The 12,422-nt window shown below is 44.4% G+C and overlaps 1 protein-coding gene across 3 annotated transcripts in view; it reads left to right on the top strand.

Moving 5' to 3' along the window:
* The window catches only part of RGL1 (ral guanine nucleotide dissociation stimulator like 1), a 54,707-nt gene continuing 42,285 nt past the window's right edge, over positions 1-12,422 (top strand). Inside the window, exons 1-2 of one of the 3 annotated variants that reach the window (XM_068199509.1) lie at positions 1-24; positions 1,584-1,694. In XM_068199509.1, coding sequence (XP_068055610.1) covers positions 16-24; positions 1,584-1,694 — 120 coding nt within the window. In that variant the 5' untranslated portion in view covers positions 1-15. Of the gene's footprint in view, positions 25-698; positions 841-1,583; positions 1,695-9,430; positions 9,662-12,422 lie in introns of those variants that run through there. The other 2 variants (XM_068199508.1, XM_068199510.1) reach the window with 2 other exon arrangements.

The raw sequence follows: 12,422 nt of genomic DNA, 5'->3' as shown, positions 1-12,422 counted from the left end.
AATAAAACCAGGAACATGCTGGAGGTTAGTGTGGGGCTTTGGGAGGTCTGAGCTCTGTTTCAATTCTTGGAACTTTCGTTGCCTTGCACGGGAATTTGTGCACTTGAATCATCCCTATTTTAAATCCCAAAAAGCAGGTAATTAAAGACAGCTCAGGAGGCAACGAAGTTTGTGGGGTTTTAGGGCGTCTTGAGATCGTCGTGTCAGCACGCAGATGCCTACAGCTACAGCATCCACAGAGGAGCTCATGGGGGCTTCTTTGTGAGCGATATAGGAAAAAAGTGAGAAAGTGAGAAGAATGCCGGGCAGGGCTTACTAAAACCTTTAACTTCCCTACTTCTCAACTGGCAGAAGTAAGTTTTTTAAGTTAAGCATAGCTTAAAATTCCTTCCTTACGGCAGCGCGGACACCTGACCCGCGGTCGCCCCTGCTCCCCTGCGCCCTGCCCCGGCACCGGCAGAGGAGAGAGGGGAGGGGAGGGAAGGGAAGGAGGGGAAGAGAAGGGAGATGAGGAGGAGGCGCTTCCCTGGGAGCCGGGCAGGACGCGCCCGCCGCCCGCGGAGCGGAGCGGGGACTGCCGGGGCAGCGCGGGCACCAACAGGAAACCCTGCGCGGGCCGGGCCGAGGCGGCGCCAGGCGCGGCCGCCTCCCCCTGTCCGTCCGTCTGTCCGTCCGTCCCGCCCCCGGCCCGGCCCGGCCCGGCCCTCCCGCGCAGCCCAGGGGCCGCTCGGCTCGGCTCGGCTCGGCTCGGCCCGGCCCGCGGGCGAAGCGGAGCGCGGCGCGTCCGGCCAGGCGCCCGGCAAGCCACCGAGGATGAAACTGCTGTGGAGAGCGAAAATGGTAACCGGCCGTGCCCTGCCCTGCCCTGCCGCGGGTCCCGCTGCCCGGCGATGCTCCGTGCCCGCCGTGCCGTGCCGTGCCCGGTCCCGGCGATGCTGTGCCCGGTGCCAGGGGTGTCGTGTCCGATGCCGGCGATGCTGGTACCGGGATATGCTGTGCCCCCTCCCCCCGCTCTCCCCCGGCTCTAAAGCTGCTTGGTTTTTTTTTCTTGTTCTTGAAATAATAGGTTTTTGGAAGAGCAAATCGCAAGCGCTTCAGATCCCTCCTTCTCAAGAGAATGAAAATGTCGCTGTGATTTAAATACTCTGTAGCTTCAGAGGTTCAAGGCTGTCTGCCGAAGTAATTCAGCAGTTTTAAAAGTGCGAATCCTTCCCCAAATGAAAGGCCAAAGAGATTAATTGCTGTAGAAAAGGAGGGAGGAAAGAGACGACTGCTAATCAAAACCAAACTCTTTCCTTTGAAGACTTTATGCAGCTATTTAAAATATGTGCTAGTCTGGGAAAAACAGTTAAATGGAAAGTCAGGGTACCTCGATACCACAGGAAAGGACAGCTTGCCAAGAATATCTCCAGTGTTCCCTCAACCTAAGGGTATCCTGGATTGCTTTGATTGTTGTGTTTACTTTGTGCTGCCCATCTCCTCTGCTCTGCCTGGAGCCGCAGAGCACCTGGGACTGATTGTGGTCAGCAGAAGGGGGAAAACGTTCCTTTTCATCTTGTTTTTCTTTCTCCTTTTCCTGGCAGACCACATTTCAGGATGGGGGTGAAGAGGTAGAAGACGGAGCTGTCTACAATGTCACCCTTAAAAAAGTGCAGATTCAGCAGGCTGCCAACAAAGGAGCAAGGTGGCTGGGGGTAAGTGAGGCTAGCACGGAGGTGTTGGGGAGGGCTGCTCATGGACTTCGGAGCCGTCTCCAGGGAGCTGAATTCCACTGGAATTGTTACAATATTAACTTCTAGCATTGACTGCTCTCATTATTAAAAAAAAAAAAAAAAAAAGAACAAAAAACAACAAACCAAACATTGAACTAGTCTGCCTGGGTCATCAGAAATAACACTGTCCTTGTGTTGACTCTTCCTCTTTTCTTGACCTGTAAAAACAATTTGACCAGCTGTTGCCCTGTATCAGGTGATTCTTGGTGCAGAAATAAGGATCTTAGTTTATGGCCCGAGAAGCTGAACATTTAACAGTTATTTCAGACTGGACTATGGCTCGTTTCTGCTGTTAGGAACCTATCTCAGGTCTCCAAACAAATAGTTATGTTATTTTGACTGGTGAAGGTCCCTCAAAATCAGCAGAACTTCCTTTGAACTTAAGGGAATATTGGTTTGGGTCTTACGTCTGTATTGCTTTCTTAGCCAGATGAGAAATTAACTGCATTTCTGCAAGCATTACAGCTCTCTGCTGTTTCTCAAAACATGGAGGCTTTAATGGTAAGTAAAACGAGGTTAAATGGACACAGTTGATTTGACATGCTGCTGAGTGCCTTCACCTTTATCAAGCCAAGTCCCCAGCTGATAAAAAATGTCCTCACTTCATTGGAATCAGTGCAGCTGTGGCAGCTGGGGCCAGGTCTGCAGGAGATGCCTGTAACTTTCATAGTATTTTGTTATGTTTATTTTTTTTCCTTTGGGATCAAAGGCAGTAATATAAGAAGTTGGCTTGATGTAGTATCCATGTTGGTATTTTAAAGGCTTTTAAAACTGCCCTGAGATTTATATCCAGTCATTTTCTTGTGAAGCTCCTGTGACATGAAGCAATACAGCAGAGCTGAAACCAGTCAGGAGAAATAAGCAAATTCTGTCCTGCATACAGATAGTGTTTAGAGTCTCCCCGTCCCGTGTTTCCAAGAAGTACACAGCGTACTAATCAGAACAGATAATTTCGAATCTACTTCCTCTGAGTGGCAGATTTCCTATTTCTGCCTCCTGTTTTTAGCAGGAAAATACTACCACAAGTGTATTTGAGCTCCTGCAACTTTCCCTACTGGTTTTGTGTAAGAGGTGAAAATAATTTTGAGTGTGTCTGTGGCCCATAAATACAGTTTAGAAAAGCAGAATTTTTTTGCTGCTTGAGCTGTGTTGTTCCTTGTAATAGAAAGAGTTTGCCAGGCCTTGGTCCTGTTCTCAGAGGAAGAGAGGTTGTATATTCCTGTGGTCATCCCCACAGCTGATGCTGCCCATCCCAACAGGAGGACCAAGGACTGCAAGGTCAGGGCAGTGACTGTCAGGTTCCTGGGGCTGTTGTTGGTTTTCTGAGGTCAGAATGTTTGTAGGGAAGGAGACAATGTGTCAGAAATCCACACCTGTTCCAGGCATAAATCTGAGACTTCGGCTTCCAGTCTGGCCTCTTTCATGAGCAAAAAACCCCAAATCTTAGGTATATTATTTAAAAAATATTTTGGAACATATGGGCTGTTTGTTTCCCTTAAGCTATTCAGAACATAAAGTATTTTAAGCTCTTCTTGTGATCTTGTTTTATTAATGGCTTTTTTGTGGTCCTGAAATCAATAAATAGCCTCTAACTCAGAGCATTATTTATGAACAGCCATCCCTGCCCCCAGCAGTTTGGCTTTGAAGAGCCAAATTGTCTCTTTTAGAACTGTCATCAGGTGACTTTTTTTTTAATCTGGAGTTTATAAGGGTTTATGATTTTTTTTCTATGCTTTGAAACTCATTAGCACTAAATTAACAAGGTGTTGGTTTTAGCAATGTTTGTCTTAATTTTTTGATGGTGCTCTAAGTCAGGTTTAGGTTGAAGACTCAAGGTCAAAACCTATTTGTACATCAGCAAGTATTGAGCCTTCACAGTAGCAAACATAGTAACTCACTTATTGATCATATGCATGCCTGGATTTACTTTTTAAAAAACTTTTTCTCAGTGTCAGTTTGTGTCCTGTAAAAGTCCACTTAGCAATATGACCCCTTCTGAAGCACTGAGCTTCTTGTGGCAGGTCAAGTCTAATAAACCTTCCTTAAAATTCTCCATCCTAAGAACCCATCCGGGGTCACTGAATGGTTGGCCCTGTAATGAGAGAATGGATTGTTTAAAGGCCAATCATAAGATTCCAACTAAAGCACCATAAACACTTGCCTACTGAAATACAGAAATGCCTTTCTTGTGTTTCAAACTTCTGCAACTAACAAAAGTAAAAGAGACACAGGCTGTGACTTTAGCAGGCATCAGCAGTTCCGAAAGTTTCAGAAGTGTGAAGCTTTTGGATAATCACTGAATTTCTTAGCTTTAAATTTAATATTAGACATCAAAGGATGCCAGTAATAACCACTGCTTTTGTCACCATGTACTTAGTCACTAAATATTTAGTGAAGCTTAAGACTTTGAGCACTAGAGTATTAGGGAGTATTAAATGCTCTAGTGGGAGCTCAGTATTGTGAGAGATGCTGCACAAAAGCACTGTTTTGACTTAAAAGAATGTGCAGATATGATATTTAAAAAGGATTGTCTGTACATACATCTTAGCTGATGATTGGTATCACAGCTTCAAAAGTCAAGTGTACTTTCTAGAAATATTGAGAGATAATCCTTCCCAAACACAGTGGATTCAACCAGAGAAAGCGGGAATGCAGTTTTTTTGAAAACAGTGGGTTTTGGTGTCTCCAGGATCCTGGAGAGAGAGAGGAACAAGCTACAAAAGCCATGGAAGCTGAGGTACATGGCCTCACATCTTCGTGAGAGAAAAGGATGGAGAAGTAGAGATTTGTACATACAGATGGCACACACTCAGAAGAGGGGAAGAGGAGGATTTGGGGTGGACAGTCATCAGTTTGAATGGCATTATGTCAGGCTAGAGAAAAAGGCATATTGGTAACTGGAAGGGAAGGTTTGGCATTATGTCAGGCTAGAGAAAAAGGCATATTGGTAACTGGAAGGGAAGGTTTGGGAGCACAGCAAGGTATTTGAATGATGTGGTTAGAAAGAGAATATTGTGTTTTAAAACTGTATTTTCAGAAAGAACGTGAAAAATGGGATTCAGATTCCCTCTGAGGATGTGAATGCAGCCCATAGTGAGGCTGAATGTCCAAGAGGATGGTGCTGTTGTCCGTGAAGAAAAGGCACCGAAGCATAAGAGACAAATGTTCGGAGGGGGCTTTGGTCTTGAACTGACAGCCAGGTACCCGTGCAATGACACAGAGAGGAGCTGAGTCACGCTGTAGCCAGAAGTGGGTAAGGACAGCCAAACAGTGGATGTAAGAGTAGATCAGCCGCTACATACCTGAATTTCTGTGGCCAGGAGCAATGTGCTGACAGTGTGAACGGCGAGGGGAGGTGAACTCCAGCCGGTGATCTACGGGAAACAGTAAACAGCTGAAGAGAAGGGGAAAAGCAGCGGGTCGAGAAGTACGTGGCGAGATGGGGAGGAGAGTGGTGCAGGAAGAATAGAGGCATGGGTGTGGTGTGGGCGGGTGGGCAAGATTTCTAAAACAAACGCAAACGAGGTTTTGAAATGCTGTGAGGTGACTATTGTGGAGCCCCGTGTTAAGAAGCTGGAGTGCTTTATCTCCCCCTTGCAGGAGTTAGGGAGGGATGGACCGGCCCTGGGAGAGGAGGGAACGGTGAGGAATGAGCCCCTGAACACCTGCAAATGTCTTTCCTATCAGAGTCCTTCATCTGGGGAGGAGTGAGGAAGAGACCTGCAGTGTGTGAGTATTTAGTGGGGCAGGTCACAGGACGTGCAGCCAGGAACTGGAGTTCCCCAAGCCTCAGTGCCGATTCTGCACGCCTGAAATGATTGCTGAGCTTTCAGGATCTGTCCTCGCCATCAGGTGTCTTGCTTTACTGATGGATGACAAGGACTCCTCTTCTTTTGAGCCTTGAATATCCCGATAACAGATAAATAGTCTGCTCACTTATGGCCATGCTGCCTGGCTTCATTAGGTGTGGATTACACATCTAGACGAGATTTTAGAAGCTTGGTTTTCACTTTTTGCTTTCTCTTTTTGGCCACAGCTGAACTTACGGCTCTGGGGTTTGTTCAGGCAGAGAAGGTTGCAAAACATAGCTTGTCTTAAAGTGTCTTTAATATTATAATGCTGGGTGTATAGCAGAACATGTTCTTCCAAAAGTGTCGATGAACTGCTGTTAGAAGGGTGCTTTTCAGTACCTTAAAATGCTAAAAGAGGGAAGAGCTGAAAAGTAGCAAATCTATCACTTAATATTTATGTGTATTCTTAGCACTGCTATTGTTTGATAATTACCTTTTTGGGAATTTTGTTGTGTTTTAGAAAGACATTTTAAATTTTTTAAAATTTCATTTATTTTTATTTTTTTATTTAGTGCGAGTGATTGCCTTGCACTGAAAACTGTATGTGACCACAAGTTTGGCTTCTAAACACTTCCACAGTCACATACATTGGCAGGAAGTTTGTGCTGGAGAGTTCAGACAGAAAAACATTGCAAAAACTTGTGGTTAACTAATATGTATCTTCGTTGGGACCTGGGACACAACCATCTCTGACTTGATTAATATGTCAGGAAAGAAGCTTTAGTCTGTATTTCTTTCTTTCCAGCACAGACCTCTTAACTATGGGTTGAGATTTAAGTGGTGCCTGGAATCATCAACATTTAGGAAGAAGTGAAACCTCACATTTTCTCTGAGCCTGCTCCTGCCCTCCCATGTGCCCTTCTGAGCCAGCTCTGTGATTTCTTTTTCATCTTACCCTTAGATCCCAGATGTTCTGGTCGAGTGCAGTTTCCTGTGGAAGCAGCAGGCAAGGGCTTGGCTGATCATCGTCCTTGCTGCAGCTTGCTGTTTTGTCTCTTGATTTAGAGCATGTGTTGGTTACTTTTGGCTAAAGCAGACTCCCTCAGCTTGTCCTGACTGGCCAGACCAAGGCCAGGGTGTAGTTCTGGCCACATATTTGGCAGAAGCAGAAAAGCAGCTCCCAAGGAGCTGACAGGCTTCCTACAGAAACTGAGCTGTGCTATTGTCCACTCCAAAGTCTCCGAGGAGCTGCCTTGGAGAAGGAAGGATGGGGTGTGCTCACATTGGTTTTGCTTGGGGGAAGATGCCTGTTGGGTGCTGCAGACCCACAAAGTAGTGTATTCTGAGGAAACAGAATGATTTTACCTGTAGACAGGTACTCAGTTATCCAAAAGAAAGCTTTGGCATCTCACTCAGCTTCTGTTTTGGTTTGGAGGAGGCTCTTTCCTCCTGCCCTTCCTTCAGTTATGGGCCTAATAGTACCATGGTACAAATCATAGCCCTTATTAATGACTTCTCATGGAATATTTTTCTCCTTGCTTCCTGGTTTAAGTTCTAGGGATATCCTCAGTAGCAGTCTTGGATACAGTCACCAGCTGGTTAATAGAGGCTGTGTGTGCAACAGGCACTCAAAAATGGAAACTGAGCCTATTAAGAGTTCTAAAAAGGAAGCCTGAAAGATTACTGTCCATTACTTTGCCAGTTCCAAATCCAAAGTGCATAATTAGAAGGGTGACTGGCTTTGTAGCACAGTGTTATGCTCTCAGTTGAGTGTAAAACCTCCCACTCCAAGCTGCCAAAGCGTGACAGTGCTTTAATCCTGTGGTGTTACAAAGGCTGAGTTAGGGCTGGGATACCCTGGCACAGCCATGAGGAACTAGGGAGAGACAGAGGCAGCCTCCCTTCCTGGGGCTGTGCAGGGGCACCGCTTGCTAAGGATTCTCATATTAAGTGGAATAACAAGGGTTAAGGGAGCCTCTTGAGTAAAGCTGCTGGAGACTGTTCTGTTGCTGCTCTCCTGTGTATCTGCATTTTGGATATCTCCCAGCCAGCCTGCTCATGGACAAAACTTGCTCTTGGCATTTACCTGTGACATGCAGGATTAGAATGACATCCTGTGCTGTAATTGCTTTCCCCTGGGAATTCCTCTGACAGCCAGGATGACTGTTTTTTTGAACTGTGCTACTTGGATGCTACAGGTTCTCCCTAAATTCCAGTGCCTTAACTGTCTTGCTGCTGACATCACTGAGTGTTATCTTGCTTGCTTTTTTAAGAAGCTGTAAGTTAAAGGAATAAGCCCCAAATTTTGCTTGCTCTGCAAGGAAAAGGAAGGAGGCGCTTTCTTTCTGAATGCTAGATGTAGGTCACTTGTTGGGTTAAGGAAGAGTTGGCAAGGAATGCGGCTATGTGTCATCGGAAAGCCTGTGAGATGCAGCACATGAACTGGACTGAGATGTTGTGCAGAGAACAGCCCTGGAGAAACCATTAGTTTCACTGTTTGGGTTTTGATGCCTTCATTTAAGGAACAGGCTGAAACATTTCAAGTACGTTAGTCACACTTGGATTTAAATTTAACCTTGGTAAAGCTAATTAAAAATATGTGTCTAAATGCATGCTTTGAACTTGCATCTTCTACTACTGCTGTTCTTAAATATATAATTTCCTTTAGCCAGCACTGTAAGGGGGTGCACCTGCATGAATAAGCCCGCACAAAGTAGCCAGATCATGGCTTAGCCCCTTGGAGAAAACAGGGTTATTTTGTGTAACGGGGGTAAATAAATGCCAACTTGGTGTGGATCCTGCTCTTCCTTGCCTTTGTGTAGTCACTGTGTAGTGTCAGGGGCAAAAAGTGTGTGATGTCTTAGTGTTAATACCACATTAAGATAGTATCAGAGATTGTGAAAGATGATTCCTAAAAGGAATTGGAACCTCATTCCTGCTCACCAGCAGTTGTCTCTGGGAAGGTGTCACAGTTTGCTCCTGCAGTCTCCCAACAGTACTTTTGCCCTTGATTCACCCCAAAAAGCACTACGTTCAGTGGCCACACAAGCTCTTCAGTAGTGACTTGTAATTCTTCCTGGGTGGTACACTAGCATGTAGGGCTCAACTATAGAGTCTATGTTAAGTTTTTACACCTTATGAAATAAGAATTTTATTGATTATGAGGATGTGTGGGTTTTTTCTTTTTTTTTAATATTTAAATAAAGTTTTAAAGCTATAGTGAGGAATTCTGTGTTTTGGATAAGGAAATCCATTTACTGTTTATGGAAATCCTTTTAGCGTGGACTAAACTGAACTCATGCTAATGTCTGAATACTATACTTCAGTTTAGCACCATGACACCAACAGAGGACAATTTAGGGACTGCAAGGAAAGCAGAAACATCCAAGTGATAATGGTCTTGCATTCTTACAGCACCTTTCACCCAAATAACTTTCAAAGCATGGCTGAAGATTTTCTCCAGACTGACTGTGTTGGGTGTTGTAATGTAACACAGCACAAAAGTAGGATTTGAGTGGGGATTGAAATTCAGCCTCAGTGCTGTGGCCTGGGTGTGGGAGATTCCCCTTTCATCGGGGAGGTGGAAAAGAGATGGGGGGAAAAGTGTTTCTGTGACTTCAAAAACGCTGGGGTTTTGAGGCTGCTGAAGGGTTTGAACCATTAAAAAAAGTCGTGGGAGATGGATTAGCTGTCAGAGCTGCATGGTAATATTTATTTAGTGGCTTCACACTGTTATCACATGGATATCTTCTTCACATGTGGCACATGCAGCGTGGAACAGCTGCTTAGCAAGGCACAGCAGCACATGGAAACAATTTAGGACCAGAAGTGAATTAACTAAAACCACCTGGGGAGAAGACCAGGACTTCTGAGAATCCAGAGTTCTGTGGAAGCGTTTGCCCCCCGTGCTACAGCAGTTGTGAAAGGAAGCTCAGATATTAAGTTACAGCAGGGAAGGGGGGAGTGAAGCTTAGAAAATACTATTAAGGAGATGACAGTAACTCCTCACTCGTTCTTGGTGCTTGTTCCCTCATCTCAAAGGTAGGAGAACTAGAAAGGGCATCCACAGGTGGAAAGGGGTTTGGAGACACCAAAAAGGTGAGGACTGTTGTATTTGTGTCTTGGTGCAACTGGGGTTGATGTGCAAGTTTTACAGTAAATACTCACAGGACTGAGGCTCCATTCTGGCAATGAATAGGAGGATATAGGAAAAGCCTTCAAAACAGTGAGTGGAGAAGGGACATGTTATCTCCAGGGTGGTTTTGAAAGCAAGGGTGGGGGAAGAAATTAGTGATTTTACATTGTGTGTAATTAACCCAAAGGGACTTGCTGCTGGCAGAGTAATTGAGTCCAACCAAGTCCAGGAGGATTCAGAAAGAATTAAACATTTATATGAAAAATGAGAAAAATGCATGAGATTCAAAACATAAGACATTAATTTTTGTGATTTAGGGATAAAACAAACATGTTCTGCAGCTTAGAAGAGTCTTTTCCTTTAGACTTGTTATTCTGAATGTTATGTATGTTATTTCTTCACCTTCCTCTATAGCATCTGGTTAGAGGAGGGAAAACCTCTAGTTCAGTTTAAAATGACAATTATTATGTATGGCTGTTTATCAAGTTCTGGTTTCAATTTATTTGCAGCAAATGTTTAATGAGGGAGAGTAAGATTGAACACAGGTACTTATCAAAAGAATCATGAGCACTTTAATGCCCAGGAGGTGCCAGGGCCATATTGCCATGTGGTACAGGAGTTTGATGTGGGCTGGTTTTCCAGCAACACTGCAACCTCCTCGTGGTTAAGGAGAACTCTGGGTATTCAGATCTTTCTCTTTTTTAATGTGTGTAAAGCAAAAGTTTGTTGTGTGCAGTTTTAGACTGTGCAAAAGTCGGAATTGTGTGGGTTGCCCTTCGCTTTCCCCCATTCATCTTCACAATAGCTGCTTTTAAAATGAGGCAGCTTGAACAGAGCAGGGTACTCTACATGTGGGCTCCTCAGACATTTTTTGTTTGCTTTTTGTTGTCACTTCCAAGCATTGTGCTGAAATATCTAATGTTCCACCTACTGTAACCCTTCAGGTCTTTTCTCAGATCTGTGTGCCACCATGGGACCTCTGAGGGTAGGACTTTCAGCAGATTTTTTTTTTTTCCTGGCATCTCACATTTATCTCTGTTTAGTTGCATAAGCCATCTGTTGCACATCAGAGTGTAGCTTGCCTTCAGCAGCTTTGGCGATCGAAATGAGATTTTGGCAGCTCCACCTCAGGTGTGAAGCTTTGCGCCACTTTGCATGGTGACATTCACTAACCTTTTGCTCTTCTGGGTTGCAGACTGATGGAGTTCTGACTTTTTCCTCTGTGCCACCTCCATGGCTGTCCTGCACATGGCTATGACAGCAGCCTCCAGTTCTGCCCCCGGGCCACAATGGCACTAAGGAGGTGTAGGCATTTCAAGTGCTTTTGTGGAGTAATCGTGTTCTTATAGTGTATTTCATCTATTTTTTCTCTTCTATTCTTCCCACCTTTTTTGATTTGAAAGCATTTTAAAGGATTATTTTCTTTTCACCTCCCACCCCCTCGCCTGCTTTGTACTGCCTTTCTCCCTACAGAGACTCAACCTTTCTTCCAGTCAGTAGCTGTTTCTTCCTTTCTGGGGAGTGCATGGGCTCTCTGTGCAAGTAAAACAACATGATTTTATTACTAAGTGGCATTTTCCATTGAAAGATCTCAGGGTGACTGAACAATATGGAATGACTGAATGCTTTGAGATAGCCCTTGGGCTTCAAACTGGAGACTTGTGGTAGATCTCATTAGACTGCCAGATCTCAGTGGCTCTGTGTTAGTATCTACAAATCCTAAAGCAGAAATAGACCATCACATTAGAGCTAGCTAGGGTTTTATGCCCTCCTAAATATAGTTCATGCCCCAAACAAGCTTGAATGTATTGAGTAAATGGGGTTTTTGTTTTGGCTCTATTTGAGCGCAGAATGTCCTTCAGTTGTTTAGAAGATTCCTGTGGATAGAACTCGTCAGATGAGGTTCATAACATTTCAGAGATGTGTTGGTGTTGGGATGCAAACAAGTCAGTGCACTCATCTGGATTAGCTGTTGTCTTCAGTGCAAAAGAAATTAATTAACTAAATGCTCCGGAGGTGCATTTGAAATCTAGCTTTAATATTCCATGCAAATACAGCAAGAAAATTATTATGAAGATAGACCTTTGCTTTTGTTTGCTTGGTTTGTAGTAATCTCTGGCTGTACTTCAGATGCATTTTGTGTTTCTTAGAGTAGAAACCCTTTAGGGCAGGGCTGGTGTCTTTGGTTTGGAGATGGCAGCCCGTTGTGCTGCTGTTGGAAATGCCCCATGAGTAACAACAACGTGTTTCACTTGGAAGGCAGATCTTAGGCCTTTGCATTCCTTCCATGGAGTACTTTGGATTGATTCTGGCTGTGTTCCAGACTCCTGGCTCTCTGGAGCAGAGAAAATGTGAATGAACTCTTGCACACTTACTTAAAGCATGAGGTTTGCATTCTTCCTGCAAAAACAGGCACTTTGTTCAGGAAAACATCAGGTGGTCAGGGAGAACAGGACAGGGAAGAGCAGAGGTATGCTATTAACTCCTGGTGGGTAGTTAAACAACAACCCTCTCAAAAAAGAAGAAAAATCAAACCAATGTGGACAACTTCTGATTTATCTGGCATTTTTTATTTTTTTCCCTTACTTGCAAGCTATACTTTGCATTCTGACTCAATACTTCCACATAATTATGTGTTTTGATTTATGTCCATTGCCTAAGGATTTCAGTCCAAGTGCAAGCAGCATTCTTAAAACACAAATATCTGCAGAGGGTTCAGGGCGA

Source organism: Anomalospiza imberbis, chromosome 9 (assembly GCF_031753505.1).
Source record: "Anomalospiza imberbis isolate Cuckoo-Finch-1a 21T00152 chromosome 9, ASM3175350v1, whole genome shotgun sequence".
NCBI classification, from domain to species: domain Eukaryota; kingdom Metazoa; phylum Chordata; class Aves; order Passeriformes; family Viduidae; genus Anomalospiza; species Anomalospiza imberbis.
The sequence above is the reverse complement of the archived record's forward strand: the minus strand, read 5'-3'. Positions and strand labels throughout refer to the sequence as shown.